General features: G+C 39.3%; 1 protein-coding gene and 1 long non-coding RNA gene across 2 annotated transcripts in view; one reads left to right on the top strand and one right to left on the bottom strand.

The window, feature by feature from the left end:
• The window catches only part of LOC116216697 (uncharacterized), a 44,394-nt gene that overhangs the window by 1,107 nt on the left and 19,534 nt on the right, over window positions 1-23,753 (top strand). The window contains exons 2-3 of the long non-coding RNA XR_014883769.1: window positions 4,834-4,973; window positions 10,656-12,436. This is a non-coding gene — a long non-coding RNA (uncharacterized LOC116216697). The remainder of the gene's footprint in view (window positions 1-4,833; window positions 4,974-10,655; window positions 12,437-23,753) is intronic.
• Window positions 5,491-19,541, bottom strand: LOC104911253 (inverted formin-2-like). The gene is made up of 12 exons (XM_085225729.1): window positions 18,726-19,541; window positions 17,076-17,212; window positions 16,545-16,606; window positions 15,458-15,560; window positions 15,237-15,322; window positions 14,114-14,214; window positions 13,120-13,190; window positions 12,916-13,023; window positions 12,243-12,313; window positions 10,587-10,707; window positions 9,689-9,853; window positions 5,491-6,557 (listed from the first exon to the last, which is right to left on the bottom strand). Exons 1-12 carry the CDS (start codon window positions 19,222-19,224, stop codon window positions 6,435-6,437), a joined length of 1,647 nt encoding a protein of 548 aa, XP_085081855.1. The 5' UTR covers window positions 19,225-19,541; the 3' UTR covers window positions 5,491-6,434.

The raw sequence follows: 23,753 nt of genomic DNA, 5'->3' as shown, positions 1-23,753 counted from the left end.
GCTCCCGCGCTTCCTCAGTCTTCCGAGTCCCTCCCCGTGCACGCACCGAGCGCTGAGGCGCGCCGCTCTGCCGAACGCGTGCCTGCGTGCCCCTCGCACACACATAGCTGGGGCTGCGGCACCGACAGACGGACTTTGGCCGGGATCACGTGGGGCTGCGAGGCACACGCACGGGAGCGTGCGGCGATCGCTGCGTGTCGGCCAGACGTGGGGCTGTGGCACCGGGGCACGACGCGTTCATCCGAGGTACATCTCGGGACACCGCAGTCCCGAGAGTGTATGGCTGTCGCCGTGAGGCACACGCAGCGCTCTGGGCTGCGTGAGGTCGGGGGCACGCAGTGTTGTGCTACTGTGAGGCACAGGCCTGAGCAATGTGGTGAGGCGTGTGGGTGCCCCGTTCCCGGAGGTGTCCGAGGCCAGGTCCTGGGTAGCCTGGTCTGGTGGGGGATCAGCACACGTGGAGCTGTGCCCTGTGCCACAAAGCTGTCGGCAGGACAGGCACGCAGACTGCTGCAATACACAGGTACACACGCTGACCTGAGAAACGCAGCCTGCTGCACTTTGACAGACACACACGCCTAAAATATCCACGCCTGTTGACACTGACAGGCACATGCCCTGCGCTGGCAGCCTGTGACACCTGAGACTTGTAGTGACATGCAACCGCACACGCTCGCACACTGACCTGAAAGAACACGGGCCGTCACTGTGAGACCAGCATAGACCATATGTTTAAAGATGAAAAGACTGGGACACTCAAGTGCTGAAAAATAAAATTGTAACAGTATGTGTAACCCATTTCAAACATTCATATGTGTGCTCTGTGTGTGTGTGCATATGCAGCTTAGATGTGCATGTGTGAATTTATGTATGTGCATGTATAGAAATGGAGAGAATATATTGCAGCCTGCAGCACTTTGTAAGCATTCATGGTGACAGCAGACATTTGCTCTGCTTCATTTCTGGCTTTTGCAATATCTTCTCAAGGAAGAGGAAGGAGGGAAGATGTGACACTGTATGCTCCAGGTGAGCATTTGGCATTGATCAGTGAAGGTGATAAACACAGAAGAGGGGATTGGGAGCGATCTCCTGATGTTTGGGTCTACTTTCCCTCATCATTGCCGTCAACTAAATCATACACTTCGCTGTTTCTTGTGAATACCTGTTGCAGAGCTGTTCTAGTTAGAAACGTCAGCTGATTTCTAGCCTTCTGGCCAATTTATGTCTATATGTTCTGTGCTAACATTGTCATTTAGTTTAAATACTTCATTTTTCACGTACGTATTTATAGAAGGAATCACACCCAGTTTCTGGCTTTGTTTTGCTAGGCTGTAAAAGGTAGATTTTAGCTGGCTCTCGATTCCCTGGTTATTTTCATCTGCTTGCCAGGCACCTGTTTTGAATTCAGTTCATATTTATTATGCATGGGTGGCTTGAATTGTACACTGTGGTCCACATAAAGTTCCCTAGTCTACACAGGAACTAATGTGTTCTCCTTTCAGCTGGAAATGTCTCACCTAAGTCATTCCTGGACATGTCAGGTTTCACAGACATGTTGAAAGTTGGCTCCTCTCCCAGACTTCTCCACACTGAAATACTGCTACCTCTTTCTGCCATTTGCATTTCACATGCAGGATGCAGCTACTTGACATTTCACATATGGGCTGTTACTGCTGTGCAAAAGGAATTCTTCCTACTGACTTAAGCTTCTCTTTTCTTAAAGCCCTCTTCATAATTGTACCACATTGAGTACCTTAGTGAAATATATGACTACCTGCATTTGTTTTGTCTCAATAGATGGCAAAAGAAGAATTGCCAGCATGATGTTTCTACTTTTGCTCATACTTTTTGTGCTTTATCCCAGTTTCGTTCCCCTCCAGTCCTTTTTTTTTTCTTTTTTTTTTTTCAGTGTCACCTCACAGAGGAATAATTATTTGTCAGACACTACATTTATTCTTGTTTGTATGATTTGTAAACATGAGCATTGAGAAGAGCAAAACCACAGCAGTGCTGTCACTCGTTTGTCACATACTTTAATTCTCTTTGAAACTGATGGCTTGTTAGTCAGCTCTACACATCTAGAATATTAAAATACCCTTTGCTACAAGAAATACGTATTGCTGGTGCTGTTCCTCTGCATGAGAACCTGCACAGAGCTCTACTACAAAGTCAGAGAGGATTCCAGAGCTATACCTATTATTATCTGTATGGCATTTAACTTTGCCATTGTTGCATGGCTTTTTTTCTCTCTTTATCCTACCATCTAATCAATACTGTAGGAACTCATATCTTTTTCCTGAGTAATTTTATTGCTGTTCTTTTGTTTGGTTGGTTGGTTACGATCGGGTTTTTGTTGTTTTAAGCAGTGATGAAGAATTTTTTATGCTCTGTTTGGCATTTCAGTAATCATACCAACTATATTACTGAGATGTTCAGAAACTCAGAAGTTGAATGTTCTTCCCAGTGTCAGCAGTATTAAACATACCATGTCTAGGAACTGTTTCATATGAAAATAGTACAGAATATGTTATGAGCAAACTAATCTAGCAGGGGAGCAAATCTTTTAGTAACAGTTTAAGATATGTTACTCAGCATAGAAGCAGTACGAAGCAGTCGGTGATTGGTGCTGGGTCTTAATGAAGAAGGTAATGAACCATTAGCTCAGGAATTGGTATCAGGATTTCAGAAGAGCTGTCTCTTCCTGGGAGCTCATCCATTAGGACCAGTCTACCTGACAACACTTCACTTAGGGATTTCATAAGAAAAACTTTCAAAGTTCTGCTTACTCAGATAAAAAACGTAATGCTTTTAACTTCACAGTAACTAATGCTAGCTGAGTATGCCCACATGATTAAAACAATGCACTTAACATTTACTGCAGAGTAAATTAATCAAAATCATACTGTTTTTACCAAACACTTGTTTTCTTGTCCTGATAAAAACAGTATGATGGTACAAAAGCATGTGAAGAACCATACTTTGAAAGTAGTGAATAATTTATCTGGACCAAGTGCAGATCAAATTGCAAAGGCTCTACATGTGGTTCAGATTTTCTTCTGTCTTTTCATGAAAGACTTGGAGTGTGCAATAGAGAGTGCACTTCTTGAATCTGCAGATGGTACAAAGCTGGAGGCAGTGAGATTGCAGCAGGAGAACAAGGGGCAATGGGCAGAAACCAGAACACAGGAGGTTCCATAATAACCCAAGAAAGAGCGTCTTTGCTGTCAGCTTGATGAAGCACTGGAACAGGCTGCCCAGAGAGATTGTGGAGTCTCCTTCTCTAGAGATGCTCAAGACCCATCTGACACCTACCTGTGCGACCTATTGTAGGGAACCTGCTTTAGCAGGGGTTGAACTCGATGATCTCTAGAGATCCCTTCCAACCCTTACAATTCTGTGATTCTGTAAGATCACACTGGAGACCAGGATGCTTCTTTACATAGGAGTCAAAATATTGTCTGTAAAAGAAGGCAAACACCACGCTGAGATGGAAGAACAAGCTATAAAATAGAGGAAGGTGTCCTTTGCCCTGCTGAACCATCCAGCTGGGGACTCAGCTGAAGAAAATCAAGAAGAGATTCACAACTACATTACACAGATTTGGAAAACAGGTCCTAGGATGAAAATCTGTAAGGGCTAGGGTTGTTTAGTCTAGGAAAAAAAAGACCAGTGGTGCTGCGATAACAGCTACAAAATATGTAAAGGGTTGTTGCAGACAGATGGACAGGATGAAATGAAAACGGCTTGTACCTTTTATTGTTCTGTTTGATCTGAGAAACACGTACAGATTTTAAGGCATATAAGGCTATATTAAGCTTGAAGCTGTGAAAAAGGCCAGATTTGCTCCAATACTGCTAACACTAGAGCTGATTCACACTCTTATACAGCAACGCTTTGTCCAGACTGTGGAGTTCTTTTGTCTTTGGGCAGTTTTAAGAACAGATTTGGCAAAAATGATTCAGTGTGAAACCCTAAACTAACTTTAGTAACATGCTGAATCTCAGTGCTGTGGGTCTCTTCTGAAGCCTTTTGCCCAGATGCTCAAAAAGTACTTCTGAGAGTGGATGCTTTTACTATTACAAGACCAATGAATGGTGATGACTTTTGTTCATATATCAGATTATTTGGTTGTAACAATTAAGTCCTGTGTAAGTAAGACAATAAGAAGTTTGCCAGAGAAAAGCTGTTATATTTAACCCTGCATATAAGAACATAAGACATTGGGCTTGAGGTCTGCATTTACAACTGATTTCTATATGTAAAGGTGATCATTATGTTGTAAAACTCCAGTACCATCCATGAAAACTTACTTGTTTTTTGTCTTTTAATAACACTTCCCTCTCTGCTGCAGTTACAGTGTCACAGTTATATACATAAGTTCTCATCGGATATTTAACATAACCTTCTCTGCACGTTGTCATGTTTTGGTCCCAAGGGCTTCTGCTTTGTTTCTTGTTCTGGTCAATAGCCGTGTCCCCAAACTTGCATTAGAAGCAGCTGTTTTTTTCCCTCGGTTAATTAAAAATTCCAGTGCTTTATGGGGAAATAATATAGAGTAATGGTCTTTGCATGCATCTGTTACAATTCTGAAGAATGTAAGTGTCCAACGATGGAGGCTTCTGCAACAGAAGCTGTAGAAAGTAAAGCTGTTTTTAATACGTGCAGTCAAGTAGTTCTGAGATGTGTTCCCTAAGTCATGCCATACATTGGAATTTTGGTAACTATTCAGACTGGTTTCTGGCTCTTTTGAGCAGCTGCAAGCCTTTGCTTGTAATCTATTAATAATACATCAATGACATTTGCTTCTGCTTTCATATCTTCTTTTTGAATTAGAGAGAGCAAGATTACGGCCTGCACTGAGACCTTGCTGCTGTGTGCTTCCCCTGGCATGTCTGTCAACTGCAGAGAAACGATCCTCAGACAACTGGATAAACCAGACATTGACACTAACAGAGCATGTGACTGGAGTTAAGGTCAGAGATTAGGAGAGCGTGGGATTGGGGCCTCAAAGATTTGTGCACAGGGTTACAAGGGACATAACTACAAAGTTAAAGGTTCATGTTATTTCACGTGGTACCAGGCCTTTAACTTCACTAAATTTACTCTCTTTTCATACTCTCCTTCAGAAAATAGTTATTTCATTTGCTAAGTATGTGATTTTAAAAAAATAAAATAAAATTACACATAGGCTAAAGAATCTGATCTCCAGCCCTCCGCCACATCTGATCCTGACACACAAAACAGGATTGCAAAAATGCCTGATTCTCACTGTCCCCTGTACTCAGCACAATTTTTTAAAGCAAATAATGAATAAATTTATATCCCAAGAAAGAAATCTACCTTTCACAAGAGACTGAAAACTATGACACTTCCATCTAAACTGTGTAGTGAAAACTTATTCTGGTCTGGTTCTCTTGCTTTTCATAGGGTTGGCACATACCTTTAACTCTTACATCTGAATGTTGCATTATAATTCTGTTTTACCACATATTAAGTTGCTTGTCTGTATTTACATCAGAAAAGGTTTATTGTTTGAATCTGCAGCTTTACAGTAGGTAGGCAAAGTAGATAAAACATTTGCAGTACAGCTTGTCAAGACAATATGGAAAACATGATTTTGGTCAGTTTTCAACGTATTTGTATGTATTTTTAAAATGCATTTCTAAAGATGAGTAGTTTTGATGGAGGAACTAAAAGAAGGCCATATAGGTAGACAACAGGAAGAAAGGAAAACAGTCTTCCAAGGGGTGAGCATCCAATGCAATATTTATGTGAATTCCTCTCAAGTTTACTAACGCCAGTTTTGCATTAGTTCACTGAAGAATGAAGAATCACAACTAAATGGTACCAAGCAGAAATCTTTAAGAAAACTGCAGGTCAACTATTGACCAAAATATAATGTTAAAATACATACCTGCTAATATTAACACTAGAAATACCTCACGCCCAGCACAACAAAAGCTTTTCTGGATTTACATCAGACTGCTGTTTTTCAGCAAGTCTTATTATTAAAGTGCACAGTAACCACTTAAAGGAATCAGAACTTTAGTCAGAAAAAAGGGAAGGTTGAGGTAACAGTAATACATGGCACAGCTTGCCTGGGTCAGTGACAATGTGGCAGTTGGGACTTCAAGTTTGTGCTACCTCATTGTGTTCCCTAAAAGCCTTCAAACAGCTGTTCAGAGCAATACCAGTATATTACCCAACTTTAAGAAAAATAGAGTAACTTGCTCATTGGGAGCGATATTTTTTCTAGCATTTCTGTCATGATTTCTTCTGATCAATCATGAGCCCTTGAAAATTGATGTTTTACTAAACTTTCTGTTTAACAGTAGCATCAACAATGGCTACATCACTCTTACTCTGATAGATCACCCATAGCTAAGCACATAATCTGCTTCTAATTAATAAAAATCTGGCTAATAAAAACAGAATCATTTTTCTCTAAATATACTGCTCTTTCCATGCTCTGCCTTTAGCCTTTTCGTGTCTTCTACTTTGAGTTCTTTCTTCCTTTTTTCAGACTTTGCAGCTTGCTCCTTCCTTTCTTGGTTTTCCTGCATTGAGATAGAATGACAAGAAGAAAATTAAATATGAAGGGTTGCAAGAGGAAAAGCCAGTTAGTATGCTCTGCTTGCAATTAACAACTATTCTAAATATGCCTCATATACACTTACACTTGCTGGGGTTTCACAGTAATTAACACAACTGAGCTTCTTGGTCAATGCCTTCTCCATCTTATGTTACCAGCAGATGAGTTCATAGCTTTAACTCCAAGAATTCAAATAAAACTGAAATACATTCTTCTTAATGAATCTTTTTGCCCACAAGACTCAACATTTGTTTAATTTAATTACATTCTAGATATTTATCCCACAGCAACCTTTTGTTTGTACCCAGAGACTTCTACCAGAAATTCCAACCATGTTAAACAGTAATTCAGTTTTACTTCAGGCACCCTTTAAATTTGCCCACTATATTTATGCAGTGGTGTTCAGCAGCAGAGTCCAAACCATATGGCTGGTACTGAGAGGCATCCAACTGTCAGGATGGTATAAATCTTTGGGCCTGTTGTAGACAGGTTGTACTCTGGTTTCCTTAGAACTTTTGGAACCAGGACGAATAAAATTAATGTAGGAAAAGAAAGAGGTTGAATGATTACTTCTAGTACAGAAAGACATTTACTCAATGCAGAAGCATTTCTGGGTTTTGACAGACAGCGCAATGACAGGGGAGGATAGTTCTGATCAGCTACGCTAACTACAGTGGGACATCGAGATGACAAAAAGTCATTTACTTAAATGCTTGTGGAATCCTTGTTCCAGAACTACAATCATCATCAGAACGCTGCCTTCACCACCTGGGAGCTCACCTGCTTTTAATTGCAACCAGTCCATAGCTAATCTACATGTTGTAGGTATCTCAGTAGTTGTTGGGTTGTTGTTGTAGAGACTTGTGCTGCTTTATCATATAACAGAATTTACTGATGTCCTGGAAGATGATGATGGGTGCAAATAAGATTCTCAGTGAGACACATCTGGTCTCCTTTGCAGGGAGCTTAGCAGCAGCAAAGACTTGTTCTCATAGTACTCATAGATTTAGTTAATTGCTGCAGATCACCTGCCACTATTTCTATGAGCCAGACAGAAGTCCCAGGAAATGTGCATAATTTCCTTAGATCTTTTACAGAAGGTAAAAACTGGGATCATTTCTTCCACAAAAACTTTTAGACCAGTTAGTCTAAAAGTGTCCCAGTTGGGAACACTGCAAGTTCAAGGCTATGGGGACCTTCTTTGGATGCCTAGAAAAGGAGAAGAAAAAAAAAAACCAACAAAAAAACAGTGCTTTCGTGGCAAAGAAATAAAAAGATACATTTGTCCTGAGGAGAAAGTGAAAACTTCAGTTGGTGAAGTTTTAGGGTGAGGGTAAAAGACTTTCATCTTTGTATGCCTCCTACATGCCTGCCTGATAAATTCCTGCTGTGGTTTGCATAATGTCTTAGAGATATTATGGCAACTGAGAAACTTGGAGATCTACAGGCCCTGGGAGAATTCCTGCATGTAACATACCACAAGAAGTAAAGGAGATCAGTTTGGCGTAGATATATTGTCTAGCTATTTGAGCAGCACACACTGTACCAAATACAAACCAAAACACTTTAGGAAAAAAATATGGATTGAGCAAGCCTAAACTGAGTTGTACAGAGAAATAAAAAACAAAGCCATAGAAATCTGACACAAGTATGCTGTTAACAGCATTATTTCAACACAAGAAAGTCCACTTAGGCAGAGGAATGAACGTTCACAATCCTTTCTCCATCTCCTGAATAACCAAAGACAGCTGTATGGATGAGATTAAATAAAAAGTCTTTCCCTTTGGATTTACACTGAGATGTCAGATACATATTTGATCTCTGAATTTGAAGATGCTCCATTGACAACTCTATATCCTCACACTATCTAAAACACATCCTGTTCCAACACCCTACTGAGGAGCAGCTGTTTCAGCTTGATTATCTGGGAGCACTCAGAATCTATCCCCGCGCAGAGCTGTTGGTGTAATGTTTGTAATGATCTGGGTACTTCCTAGAGCAGATTTTGTTTAACTTTTCTTCTCCTTTTCCTGAAATTAAATGGCTTCTTTGTAGGGAGCTCCCCTCTTTGAACAGCTGCAAGAGCTAAGAGAAATCAAATGTTTCTCCCAGTCCTCCATAATCAAACTACTTCATTCTCCCCACAATTTTACAACTCAGTTCTCAGTGTAGCTTCAATTCTGGGTTTTATCTTTGAGCAGAATGAAAATAGTCTCCCTATCTCCTTCTTCCTGCCATCTGCTCTTCTGAGAAGTAGGGAACATTCAGCCCCGTGTGAAGACCGGCTCCTTTCCATTGTGTCAGTTGTGGTGTTTGAAACACTTTCTTTCCCCTCCTTTAAGTAGATGGAGATTAAGTAGTTTCATATTATCAGTTTCCTTTGTGTTGCTCTGTTTATGTTATCTGACAGATAACAAAGACCCTCAGGGAATGAAGAAGCACTTTGTTTGAAAAGAATAATAATAATAAAAAATTTCCAGACTGTCTGGGGCACTATCGCATTGCTTCTGAGCCTGGTGGTGACATTGCTTGCAAAACTGAAGCCCAATATCTCATAGGAGGAGCAGGTTGTAGAAACATGAAGATATATGAAGATACCTTCTCCATCCTTTGCCTTCAGACACTACTTAGAAGCTCTCACACTTTGACCAGAAGCTCTGATTTGCACTGAAGCACCTCTCAATCTCTCTTGCCCTGCCTTTGCCCAGAACAGACGTTTCTCTATTTTGGCAATACTTGGTGAAGGCAATTCCATCCCTGTCCTCTGCTGTAGTCAGTAAAGCACATAAACGAAGCCACTGTCATCTGGCATTAAGAAATCCCTAGAGGAAGTGCATTGATTCAGATACTGAATGTTATGCAAACCTTTATGGTGAAGTTGCTGTTTTCTTACCCCTTAAAGCAAGGAGCAAGACCCTATAAGCCAATGAAATGCCAAACGTAATCTCTTAGGGAATCTGCAGCTTTGTAGTGGACATAAAGCTTGTAGGTTTGAACTAATGCAGTAAAATGCCAACATGTAAGCATATTATCCAGTTAGACTTTGCCTAAGAAAAGTTACCCATCTATTTCTAAGCAGTGACAAATGCAAACCACCTGCAAGGCCTTGAGGAAGAGTTCCCTGAAGGTTTTCATTGTGTTAAATACATCTTCCAAGGACATTTTTTTTCGGTCTTCACAAAGATAGTCAGCTAGTTCTTCTTTCTTCTTTTCGATGTTGGCCAACTCCTCCTGCAGGTCCTTTGAAGCACTGACACTGCTCTGAGACACAGTTTGCAACAGTTTATGCACATTAAGAATTAATACATTTTGAGCTGCCCAGAATTGTAGAATCATTGGAAAAGACCATCTAGTCCAACCCATTTAAGAGTAGGTTTGATAAACCTGACAATTATAACTCAGTCACAGCATGCCACGTTTTCTTAACTGAACCATGTGCATTTCCCCCAGTTCCATTTGGACCAGGGCAGCTCATTGTATGCTGCCCCTTTTATCATGTAACCAGGCAAAAATTTGACACAAACTGGGATGACTTATCTAGGGATACACAGAACCAGAATTTACCCCTTTTAGTTTTAGTTACATAGGCCTGTTTTGAGAAGTTTTAAAGCTAAGATGTCTGGAAATAAGCACATAAAAACATACTATAAATCTGTTCACTCACTTCTTTTTTTTCGCCAAGAGCAGTGAGACAAAACATGTTACTGTCCTATATATATTTATAGTTGGATCACAAGTTTCATTTATAGCATCTTCCTTTCTTTTGCCCACACACATAGCTAACTGCTCCTCAGCTGTTTCCTTATCACAGTATCACTTTGCAGAATTGGAGAATAAACAGGACTCTTCCTCCACCCCAGTGCAGAGGGAGGTTGTTAGGACCCCTGCCCACAGACCCCTGTGTCCATCACAAGCTGAATTTTGGAGCCTTTGAGAAGAGATTTAAAGTGATTGGGAAGCAGGATGCAAAGAACCTCGTGCCCCCTTTACCTACTTGAACAAGTTTTGTGTGCTGTATTTTTAAATCCTCTGTTGACAAAAATAATCGCTTCTCTATTTCCAGCAGTTTCTTCAGATTGTCACCTGCTTCAGCCCGCATAGCGTCAAAGTGGAACCTGAAAGGCTCATAAAAGGTACAATGAAAATAAAGGGGTGAGTCTTTTGTATTCATTTAAAAACAATTATAAAAACATCTCTGCAAAAGAATGTAGGATTAGTTGTCTAGCAAACCCTGCTTATGGAGGTAATTTTCCTCTATGTAAGCCCTTTTTCTCTGCCACTCAAACCCTCATCTGAGGAAGCAGCTGTGCTTCTGCCTGCACCATTTCCTGGGGCAGCACAGGGATGAACCTCTCTGTTCAAAAGCCTCCAAAATTTTCAGTCTATTTTTATTCATAGGCAACACACACTCAACTCTTGTGCCAGTACTGTCAATAATTAAATGGTTCTTTTCCTTCCTTGCTGTTTTTCTCCATCATCTATTTATAGTCTGAAGTGTTATCTCAAAGTTCATTTACCTCACATGGAGGACCAAACATATTACAGTGCAAACATGTTTTATACTTCAAATATCCACATTTACCAAAAGAAAATCACTGATTCATCAAAACCTGATGTTGTGTAACAAGGTGCATCCAGATATGAACAGAAGAGCCCTATGCAGGATTTGTACTGTAAACACCTCTCCCAAAGCTGACTAATAAAACAATTTTATAAGCTTGTGGGTTTGGCTAAATTTAAGAGCAATGACTTCACAAAAAAGAGCACATTTATTGCATCAGCAAGGTTTAGATTCAGATAACAAAAGTACCTCTATTACTGCACATAGAAAAAAGAAATTTGTGCTTCAGAACAACATCCAACATAAATTCTGCACAGATAACAAGCAAAAGCCCTGGCACTATATTAGTGCTTCTTGCATAATCAAATCAAAATACTTTTAACTTATTATTTAGCAGATACTTAACAATGTCAATTCACCCCCAGATTTACAAGTTACACTTGCTTCTAGTTACAAGGAAGATTAAAACACTTTGAGGTTCCTATGAATTCGTAACAAGATTAGAACTGTTAATCCTGCTGCTATACATCTGTATTTTGATTAGTGCAATTCAGCGTGTCCCTCACGTGATTCTTCTGAACTAAGCAAATTGAGCTGGCATCAGGCTCACCAAAACCAGACTTTTTTTTTTTTTTTCTTTTCACCCACTTGTACTGGAGAGAAGTGCTGATATTTAACTCAGGGGCTCCTGAGGTCCCTGCTTGCTAGTAAACTGCCCCACTCTATTTTCACTCCAGCTTTGCACATATAGTCCTTATGGCCCGGCATAAGAGTATGATGGAGCAACTTCAGGAAATATTTATTTTACAATATATAGAGGAATATGATCCTTGAAATCAAGTTCACTATTTACTTAGTTTTATTTCTAAGGTAGTAGTGGAGCATCTAGAAGAAGAATCACTCAGAGCACCACATAAAAAGTTGTAACCAGATTGATTTACAAATCTCAGAACTGTTTGATTTTAGAAGGGAAGCGCTCTCACACACCAGAGAAGTCCTGTGACCTTATTACACCACCATAAAATGACTCAGCTTGTTGTTAGCTTAAAAGAGGCAATTCATATACGACAAAAACAAATAATGTCCTACCCTGCTGCCTTGGAAACAAAGTCAAGATCTCTGGGAAGCTGCAGCAGGTCATTGTGGTTTTTTTCAACCTCCTAAAATTGAAGGAAAAGATCATTACCTTTCACTGTTTGTCAAAGAGCAGGAAAGTCTTTCAAGCTGGACAATATCTGGATTGAAAAATGAATGCTTCAGTTTTTCTCCTTATAAGTGCTGGGGTAAGTTTAGCCTTGTTCATTTCTTTCTGTCACAGTTGGCAGCCGTAGGGAGGAAAGAAGAAGGAAAAAAAAAGGCTCTTAACTGCTCAGGCTTACAACCCATGTGCTGCCACAGCACGCAAGCTGACCTGAGATTTTGTCTTCATAACACTAAAATTAACCTCATCTGACAGATGCATTTGGAAGGCATGTCCCCATGAGAGAGCAGTTGCAGAAGAGAAAGAAAACACAAAGCAGACATGTTAAGCAAACCTGAGGAAGAAAGCCAACACTAGGTTTTCTATGCATTGCTGCTAATGGGTTTTATCTTTATTTTTGCCCAGGGAGCAGTGGCAAAGCTTTCATTGTATTCCAGGTACAGAGGCTCACTCTTCAGATGTCTGTGGTGGTTACTGCTGAAAAATTACAGCCCCTTAGCTTCTGGGGAATTAATAGTAGAGAGTAACAACCACAGAAATTATTTCATGGTTTTGTTCTACCTCCAAAATGTGGTGAAGCAGAGTAATGTGGCTTTGGTTTGCTTTTGTTTCTGTTAGTTTGAGCAAGGCGCTGATTTTAAAACCTCCAGCATCTCCAGTGTGATGCCCCTAGAAGATATAGAAAAAAAAGTTCCTTGTGTTTGTATTTTAGGCTATATTTGGAAATAGAGAAATTAATTGAAGAAAAAAAATCAGCCTACTTACATAGTTTAGAAAGTTTCCAACTTTAAGAATCAACTGACAGAAAACCGGCAGTCGGTGACTGGTAAGAAGTGCTGAGGAATAGAAAAGCACTCTCAGTAAATTAAATGGAGCTTTCTGAAGCAGGATTTTCCTTACATTTGACAGTGAGTTAACAAAATTCTCATCCAAGATTGTGTAAATCCTCTTTTATGAATTTGGAAATCAACCAGTACAGAAATAATTCAACTTAATGGAAGTAGAATGAATAAAGTTCCTGTTTTAGTCTCTTTTCTACAAGTATATGGAAAACCAGTTTTTCCATCAAGCATGGATGTGTCATCACTGCAGCTGCTTGTAAGGGAGACCCACTAAATGCTTAAATTGGCAAAAAGTGATAGCCTGCATTTTCAGTACATTTATTCTAGGTTAAGAAAAGCATAGCTTTTTTTTTTTTTTTTTTTTTCTCCTTTGTCTCAGTGCCATCCTTTAAGGCATAACTATTAAAACAAAAAACAAGGCTAATTTTGTGTGAAGGGAGTTTCTGAAACGCTGGTGAACATCAGGGACATTTGTTTTGGAAGCCAGTACAGACTGTGATGCATCAACCAGCATGGATGGAAGGAAAACTGGAACCGATTCATTGTTAGGGACAGAAATCATTGCTGTGCACAAAAATTCAACCTCTACTCAAACAAAATCTGGCACTGACATGTAGGAAATTTCCTTCTTCTGTACAGGGTCACTGATGGAGAGGAGGCAAAGTGTTTTATTCTTGTTGACAGAAGCTCCACTTAAAGCAGAGCAGCACAAATTGCTATTCTACTGAGTGAACTCTAAGGGGAAGAATCTGTTGAATTGTTTTGATAGCTAACTACGTTTTCTGCAATTAAAAGGTTAATTTTGATTAGATCATAGCCTATAAAATCATTGATGCCACCTCTAATAGCATCAATATTAGAACTAGAAGCTTCCCGTGACTGAGCACTGGCCATAGACACATCTCTGATACACTTACTTTCACAAGCTGTCCTGATGGCTTGTGCTTTTGGCCACAGACACTGCAGAAGAATTTGTGTTTCCTCACAAATCAGCATACATTCAATTCGCAACTGGTAGCTAAAAGAGATCAGCAGGGGAAAAAAAAAAAAAAAAAAGTAAAAAACTATGCACCTAATTAATCAAATTCAGCAGAGAATAACCCATTTTAGGCAAAGTGCAGTACCATCATTGTTATGTTCACTTTAATGTTCTGACACAACATGCTTCTCACTGAACTGCATTATAAATAAACCAAACACTGAGGCATTTCCAAAGATGCCTCTTTCAGAAAGCAATGTTGGCTGAAATCTGGCAGTCGTTTCCTTGCATAACAAGGCAATAAGTTTTGATGGTTCCTGGGCAGCACTAGCTAGGATTTTTGTTCTTCCTTTTTAATTCCAAAATAGAAATTCTGATTCTATTTCAGTGATGCCCTTTAATGATATTTATGCCTAGCCATGGATTAATGTCGTGGAAGGCCCATAAAAACATTCTCTAAACTAATTTTAAAGCTAGCTGTAACTTTGAGAAAAATAAATGCCACATTTTAACCACTACATTTTCAAAAAGGGGTATGGGACATGCAGCTTCTCATATTTATGTAGGCTATTCCTATGATTTACAACAAATTACACTGTTTTTAAGAGGAGCCCAAAGATTTCTCTGTATGCATCTCATCTGACTTCATAAAAGTCAGGAAATTCCTGGAAGGTGGTCAAAGCACAAGCAGTGCTGTGATTCATCCCTCGGTTTGTGGGATCCCTTTCGTATACCAGAGTCTCTGGAACAGAGATGGAGTGAGTGAGATCGTGGTGGCTGGGTTCCGTCTGCAGCTTTGTGTCGTGCAGACAATACAGCACAACAGTCAGAAGTTTTCTCAGAAGCTTATTAATACCCAGGTTAATTTAACACTAATTTGCCAAATGTGTGTTTGTTTGACCTTTGGGAAGGAAAGGTTTCTACAGCTAGCTGTTCAATTTGCAGTCAGGTTATTTACCTTGAGGACTGACTGTTAGAAACATCCCTCTAGTACAGGAAATGGAGGTGTTGGTTCTTACAAGTCAAACTCAAGGATTGAAAACAAAGGCAATTTTGCTTACCTAGGAACTTCCAAGAGATGGAGATAAAACTGGTCTGCATTTGCTAGTTCTGACCTTTCTTCTTTGCAAGACTTCAGTTTGTTTATCTAGCAGCAAATGAAACAGTAAAATACCCATAGAGTTATTTCTGGATCCAGTCATAGTTTCTTGCTCTACCAGTGAAAATATTTCAAGCCAAGCAAGCACAACCAGCTCTGTCATGGTAGCAGGCTTTGTAATACCTCATGGCTTTCAGGCAGCAGTTTAAGTAGCTGTTTCAGTATCCCAGCATCAAACCTGGATCTGTCCCCTTTCTGAATCATGTTAGCAATTTCTTCATTGGAGCTGCGAGAAAGAGAGATGCTGTGAGCAGAAGAGACATTGAAGCCTGAAGGAAATTTTCTAACCATTTAGATGTGCTTTCTGAACTTTGTTCCTCTTCATGCAGCAAACCCAGAGGGCTCTCCTCTTACTGCATCCAACATCACTGAGAAGAGATTTACTCTTGAGTCCTTCGCTGCTTCCAGCAAAGCCCAGGCTAAGATAGCTCTTCTCCTGCTGAGAGATCGTTATGAGTATCTCAGAGAGCCTTACTCCAAATCATTGCCTGTAACTTTGGCAGTCCACATGTCTTTGAAATGGGTCCAGACTGCTCTGCTTTGGGCTCAGCTCTGGCTGTAGGGCAGCTCCATCTGTCACGATGGAGCTGTTTGTTGAACCCACAGCCACTAACTGCCCTCAGGAGAGCTTCACAACTACCCAGGGAATCACACAGAAAGAAGAAATAACAACTAGGTTAGGTTATTCACAGTTCTTTCCCACTGGAAAGAAGAATTTTTAATGTAAAAAGAGTTTGAAAAAATCCTTCAGACAAACTGTGGTTTATTCTCAACACAAAGGCTGAATTTCTTTTCAAAGGCCTTCTAACATGGGCTGTTGCACAAAAAGGCAGGCATCCACAGACTTCATCCTGCAGTATTTCAGGGCATCTGAAAGTAATTCTATTTTGCTAGAAACTAACACAGATTCCTTTCCTCTGCTTCTTTTCATTCCAGTGTGAAGACTGTGACTTACCAGATTTCCATTTGATTAATTATAGAAATCTTTTCTATTAATAGAAAAACCGAATAAAAATCATGAATGATTTTTGGACCTGAACTTCTCAAGATGTCTCTTTCCAAGTTATTTAACTTTTAATGTTCAGTCAGGAATCTTGATTCCTTGCTAAGAAAAGATAGCAGTTATAAAATGTTCCTGATGAATTTATTTCATTTAATGTCTGAAACATACATACGCACATAAAACAAATGCACTTATCTTCAACCTTACCACTTAAATTGCTTCAGAAATATACTCAGGAGGAGACTTTTCTTCGGACTAATGAATGTGACCTGCCAAAAGATAAAAAGAAAAATGCAGTCACTTGCCTTAATTTTAACAGAAATTTTAGAGCTTCCCTTGTTTGTCGGGCCAGATTCACTTTTCTCTAGCAATAACATTATCATCACTCTTCATTAGTTGAACAATTTACAAAACTAACAATTTACAGAAGTACATGTAATAACATTTGAGAGAGGTAGAGGCATAGAGAAAGGAAGAGATCCGTCTAGAATAATGCATTTTTTAAGAATTAGCACTCTAATTCCCAAGTTCTTCCATTCTAAAGGTAAGCAGTGTACTCAGTGTTACTGCAACAAATATAATTCTGGAGCTCTCCTGTTTCTATTTCAAGGCAGCTGTAGGCAAAGCATACCAGAATATCTCAGCCTTTTTACCTTGTTATAGAAGATTGCCAACAATAAAGAGTGAATATGCTTTTCACGTTTGCCAAGCTGTACAAAAAGCGAGTAGTCCAAGTACCTGTTTTGACTTCTTTGCTGGTCTTGTCTCCTTTGGTTTTGTTGGTGAGGCACAGAAAAGTAGCTCCAAGCTTGTGTAGTCAGGTTCTACAAGCTCCTTGCTGCCATTTGGTACCACAGCCCACATGGAGCAGCTTTCTAGAAGAGATCAACACTTCAAGATGGATTAACAGAGAGAAAGGAGCACTTTCAAGGCACTGTGATAAGTAGAAATAAAACAGAAGGTGAACTAAATGTGACCATGGATGTATTTAAGAGATGAGTGGACGTGGCACTAAAGAACATAGTTCTGTAATGGGACATTGGAGGTCATTTTGATGGATGGATTTGGTGATCTTGAAGCTCTTTTCTAACCTAGATGATTCTATGACACTCATTAGCCCTGGTCTACTGTTAATTATTGAAGAGTTGCATACACCAAAGACAGTCTCCCAAATGTTTGAAGGATAATTAAATCTGAAAGACTATCTCCACATGTGATTCACCAAAATGAATGCAGCAGATCAATTCAATGGTTCTTTTTACTACTACCACTACTGATGGACTACACAATGAAGAATTGTGAGAGCCACACAGGGGATGTTGCATCCAGTTAAATAAACTTAAGTATCTCTGGACAGAAAATAAAAACTTCAAAACCCTGTGTTATTGTAGGATCATTAGAAGCCACCTGAATAACACACAGCACTTTAAAGTATGAACTTATCTACAATATTGGAATCTTTAACAAAGGATCTCACCTCCTTTTTCTTCAGGAGAGATTGCAATAGTATAACTGAAGAGGTTAGAGTTGAGTCTGAATTTGGATCATGACCTAGGGAAGAAGACTTGAGCCCAAACTGTTTTTAGCATGTGTATTTATGTTTTATCATAACAGCAAGTTCTTACCACTCTGATTTCCCCCTTTCTTTGTGACAACGGAGAACTCTTACAAGATGTATTATGAGTTCTAAAAGCTGCAGCATAATTGGAAACTTTCAGCAGTCTCTTTGCTGAAAGTGGAACAGGCCATTCAAACCCCTTTGTCAGATCACATTAGCCACAAACCTTAGTGTTATTTTTCATGGGAAACAAACAAATAAATAAATAAATCACATAGCTGTGGTCAGAACAAAATGAAGTTGGAGGCTATATCCTGCCCTGAGCCTACGTGTTCCTCAGCCCTATTGACAAGGGTTTTCTTGGATGATGCATCTTCTGGCTGTGCAAGGGAAAAACAAAACAAAAAAGTAGTAAAAGCTTCAGCTGAAACAACACTCAGGGATGATGTGCCAAGAATTCGTTAGAAAAAAAAGCTCAAAGAATCTCAGGGCTTTGCTTTTCCACACATCTTTCCACTCAGTGAAATTTAGCGTGTTTTGAAAACCTTAATTAAACTTCACAGCATCACTTAATGATATTGTGGAAATTAAGAAAAAGACATTTTAGTGGCCACAGAGCCTCAAATCAGTGCTTTGCCCAAACTATTATTTCGTCCACTTCATCCAAATCTAGTGAAGAATTTGGCTTTCCCTATCTGTGATTACTGGCTTTTTTTTTTTTTTGTACGACTGAGGTTGAGCAATAGGAGCACTTGTATGACCTGACTTGCTGAGCCAAGGCCTGGCTCCCAACATTAGCATCAGCCTGGTGGTTACAAATAGGCACGTACGTCTCACCACGTCAGAGGGGAGCTTCTGCCAGTGAAACACCTTCATCCTTAGCTTCGGTGTCTTCTTAGGGCAGGGCTGCTCACTGTATCCACAAGTGAAATGGCTGCACTCAGGATTACTGCACAGCTGGGGAGGTGGGAGTGATGGTGCATTTATGCCAGGCATGAGAAGGGGTGGGGGAGGAATCTTACACCTAGGAGGAAGGAATGGAGGTGGTGGAAGCAATGGTAGCAGAGCTGGCATAGCAGGCTGCCCTTGGGAGGGTGAGGAGACACCTTGCTGGGATGGTGACGTGTTCCCTGGACATTGCTGAGGCTTCTTGGAAAGGCTGATTTTTGGAGAAAGAGTCAAATCTATACTAGGATTCTCCGCTTCCAAGTCCATGTCAACCTGAATGCATTTGTTCACCTTCTCAACAGATCTTCTGGGTAGTGGTTTGCGGTGATTCAGGCACTGTGTGCTTGTTAGCAGGTTCTTCATGCTGTCCCTTGGTTCCATATTGCTGCCCTACGAGACAAGGAGGAAATGCATGAATTAGCAAGGTTCCCCACAGCTGTTGGTTACTGCAACACCTACAGAAAGACAGAGAATTAGCAGTCAACTTCCCATCAAAGACAGAGAGTATTTTATTTTTTTTTTTTATCCACAAGTAGCATTTCACAGTTGTTTCAGCTCTGTGAGTCAGTAGTAAGACAGTACATCTAAGCACAAGGTTCATTTGGGTCTTCTGATCCTTCTACTTTCTTGTTCTGACATAGAAAGATAGGAAGAGCAAGTACTGTCAGCACTATAAATCCCTACCTGGTTGCTTTTTTGGCCCTGTTGCTCAGCCATTCAGTCGAGTTCCTCTTTTGAAGAGGGAAATGAATTCTTCCTACAGGTGCTGTGCTGTATGTAGGGGACTTCTCAGACAGCAGGGACGCAGTTACTTATTCCTCAGAGACCACATTACCACAGCTTAGAATGACTGCAGAAGGGTGGGGATTTTGAGAGAAGCATTAGCCTAATAAATTAAACAAGTTGCAGCTGAGGAGAACTCAGCTGAACTGCTTAGAGAATTGTGAACCCCCAGGGAAATGACTGGTAAGTGTGAAAATAAATAATATTGTCTTATTTTACCCTTTAGCCACATTTTAATCTAGGGCAACTTTTATCTTTGCCCTGAAATTGTAGAGTTTTTCTCAAAGCTTCTTGTATAATACTACACAGAAGTCTCTGCTTAGACGCATGTCTGGTTTTAAACATGGAACTAGACCTGCTAAGATTAGTAGGGTTACTTGCTGGTTTGTGGTCGTATTTTCTTGACTGAATTACTCTTTCTTTTGCAAACAGTTATATATTTTATGCTTAAATAACTTCCTAGGATACTTACACTTAAGTAAGTGTAGTTGCCTTGTGATTTCTCTCTTAATTTCCATAGTAGTGGCTATCAGTGCTGCTAGAAACTCCCCATGTGGATAAGGGAGTGATGAGCAAACCATCAGCATTCCACAAGCGGCGCAGTCAGAGGCTACGTGCAGAAGGAAGCTAAATCCTCTGTTACCCCAGTCCTTGCACAAATCTTTAACAAAACAAATTTTAACAGTATACATGGTTCTGATGGAGTCAGCTGGATAAATGCTTCCACTTTTATACTCAGCGCAGGATTAGTTGGGAAAATACCATGTTTATACTCCCAAAGGACTAGATTAACAATTATGAATGACTATTTTCTTCCTGGCCCAGCAATTCTAAGTAATGACTTTTACGGACAAAACTCTTTTAAAGGGGCTGTGTTAAAACCTACAATTGAGGCTTCTCTATTCTAGAGTGCTCCTCTAAAGCATCTCCTGTGATTTGAAATAGTTTGTCTTGAAAACCTAGCAATTTGTATTGATGATAGCATCCAGCCCTAATGACAGCCTCGGTAAAACTCTGAACCAGTGAATCCAATGCATAAGGAAGATACAAATCTTTCATTTTAAATTTTAATCATAATTTGGTGATAAACAATTAACACTAAGAAACGTTAAATCAACTGGAAAATAACTATTGATTTACACATGAAGTGGAAGGTAGAAATAATGGCTAAGCCAAAGAGATATAATAGAAAATGAGAATTAACTGTATTTGCTGTTGACTTGAATTAATTTTAGTTGCCATCCATAATTTTTTTTTTTTTTTTTTTTAGCACAAATAAGCACTGACATTTTCCCAAAGGTAAAGCAGGATTACTTTTAATTTATGTAAATGACTTAATATATCCCCCTTAAGGCCTCACTGTCTTTCTGCTGCACTTGTGCAGATGTTTGTTATTACATTAGTGGGACAAGGGAGAGATTTGGCGCTATGAAAGAACCAGTGAGGAACTACTCATTTTCTGCCAGAAATACTAGGAGTAAAATGACAGAAAATCTGATTAGAAATAATACAGTTAAAATTCTGCTGCCTATTTATATTAATTAAGCCATTAGAAGAATCAATACAACACCACTAATTCGGAAGGTTTATCTTCCTTCTAATTAGACTCTTCCTCTAAATCATGATAGGCATTGTATAAAGGAAGGTTTTGTTTTATAAAATAGAAATATTACACAAGAAACAACAAATATGCTTTGAATGATGAATAGGTTTATAATAATGTAATAAAGGATTATACTTCTGAGACTAGAGAAATCCCTACTGTTTGAAAGATTAAAGCTTCAGTATAGCTTCAAAGCAGAAATAACTTACATTGCTGATACTGCTCAAATGAGCTCATGAGTATAAAGAAATTTTACCATCTTGTGTAAATGTATGCACATGTGTCAGTGCAACCAAGTAAGGACTGGCTTGCTCCTGAAAGCTATGAAAGCAAGGTAATTGCTTGAGACCACTTAGGCAAGGCATGGAATGGAGACCAATTCAATTTACCATTCCAATTCCGATGATCCAGTTGAAATCAATTGATTTCCAATTAATTTTGAAGTTGTTTACAGTACTTTGTTTGAGGACTACTACAATATAGACTCTCATTTCTATTTGCTTACTAGTGCACTGAAAATGTGCGTGCTGCTTATTTATCCTGGAAAGATGAGTTGTGTTTTGATAGGTTAGGATATAAGCTTTTAAGTTTGATCAAAAAATCTGCTTAACCTCTATGTTTTGGGCCACATGAGTGCTCTCTTTTTTTTTTTTTTTTTTTTTTTTCTCTCCATTTTTTAGCATTACTGAGGAGCTGATATGGGGCTATGTTATCAAGTAAGAGCTAGTTTTCTTTCTAGCTAGAAGATCTATTAATTGCTATTATGCTAGAAGTGGAGATTCCAAGAAGCACTTCACAAAATCTGGTATTTGCCCTTGTAACTCATTCCCAATTAGAATATAATTTGAAGTTGATTAAAAACACTATGTCAACAAACTTTCAAGGTAACAATCAAAAGTATATACAATGAGTCAATTTGTGTAACCTCAGATATTTTAGATGTGCCGTTTGCTGAATAGCTAAAAGTGAGCTATAACTCAGCCAGGAGTAGCGTTAATCAGTCATGCAAAACTGAGGTCCTTCACTAGTACAGAGCTGTTGTTCACTGCCTCCTGATAGGCCACGCTTGCTGTGGTTTAGATTTGTGTTCTTGATGCAGTAAGAGACTTATGTCATATCCTCCACTGTTGACTTTTTAACAGATGTGATTTTTTTCTTGATATTTAAGATTATTACAATGATAAAGAAGTTAAAGAAATTAGAGATCTAAATCCTTTCTTGTACAAACAATGTTTATTGAATATCTTGTTGTCACAAGGCTTCCTTTCATCTACATTCCTACAGTTCACAAGGGTTTGCTCCAATCTGATTTCAGGTCTTACAATTATATTGTTCCTTTCAAATTTGTTATAATGACAAATGTCTTTTGATGTAACTGATTTTGTGTATTATTACAATTATTTCTTTTGTTATATTGTTAATCAACATTGTCAAAATGGTTTCAGGGGATACTATTGCTTCTGTTTTACAAATGGGGAAATTGTGGCATAGAGAAATGATTTGCCTGCCATGGCTGCCAAGTCTATGCTCTTGATGCTTGTAGGCTCAATCCTAGTGATGGAGTTAACAAAAACTTCTTTATGGGAACTGGCTGCACTTCTTGGCAGCTGGCAGAACGATAGGAACCTTGGGATCTGCTGTAGGTGGAGTCTGGGCTAGCAGCAGCTGTGGATGGCTAACACTGAGTGAAACTGTGCTAAGACCTCTGAGCTGGTCATTGTGTGCTGGGACGGAGCAGTGAGGCATTTCAACCAATGAGCCATGCAGTAAAGTGTGAAGATAGGAGAAGATGTATTGTAGGACTGAGGACTCGGTGGTAAGTAGAGATGAACTTTTCAAAATGAAAGGGAATTTCAACAGTTACTTTAATTGGGGCTTATACACATGAAGGGATTGCTGGCAGGATATTAATAGCTTTAGTCTTCAGTTGTTTGCTAGATTTGGGATAGGTCATGGTTTGGAAAAGATTACTGTATTAGCTGTCATTTGATCTAGGTGAGGTTATGCAGACTTGGGCAGGTAGATGTGTCTTGTGGAACTCAGGATATCTTTTTTATCCTCCAAACCTCTGGAAGAAAATAGAGCAGCTGAAATTACCTGGAGGCAAAAAAAAAGTCCTTCAGTTCTTTTCTTCCTAGGATCCTTCCTATTAAGATGATATTTTAGAGAAACAAAGCATGTATAGCTGTAGAATCTGAGATCCAGGATGGATTTGTGGACTACCAATGCAATGAACACACTTATTTTAGGGGCATATCTTTTTGAGCATTATCATACTGTTTCACCAGAGAGACTCAAAGTATAAACCTGAAAGGGTTTCTAGAATCCTATGACTCCTCTTTTATTATTATTATTATTATTATTTATTTATTTATTTATTTATTTATTTATTTTAATTCAGAACTACTCATCTCAATTTCTTGCTAAATCAAGAAAATTATTTGTTGGGAAGTACACTGGACATCATTTGCCCAAGCTCTCATTCAGAGAATGACTGTCACCACCACCACTAGAGATCAGCTCA

This window comes from Meleagris gallopavo, chromosome 5, assembly GCF_905368555.1.
Source record: "Meleagris gallopavo chromosome 5, MGAL_WU_HG_1.1, whole genome shotgun sequence".
NCBI classification, from domain to species: Eukaryota; Metazoa; Chordata; class Aves; order Galliformes; family Phasianidae; genus Meleagris; species Meleagris gallopavo.
Note: the sequence above shows the minus strand (reverse complement) of the source record. Positions and strands in the feature narration are given on the sequence as shown.

Coding starts and splice junctions, on each gene's coding strand:
- LOC104911253 (XM_085225729.1), bottom strand. CDS start 19,224: ATGGAACCAAGGGACAGCATGAAGAACCTGCTAACAAGCACACAGTGC. Junction 14,215..15,236: donor CATCTCTTGGAAGTTCCTAG/GTAAGCAAAATT, acceptor GATCTCTTTTAG/CTACCAGTTGCGAATTGAAT. Junction 6,558..9,688: donor TCTTCCTCAAGGCCTTGCAG/GTGGTTTGCATT, acceptor ATCTCAATGCAG/GAAAACCAAGAAAGGAAGGA.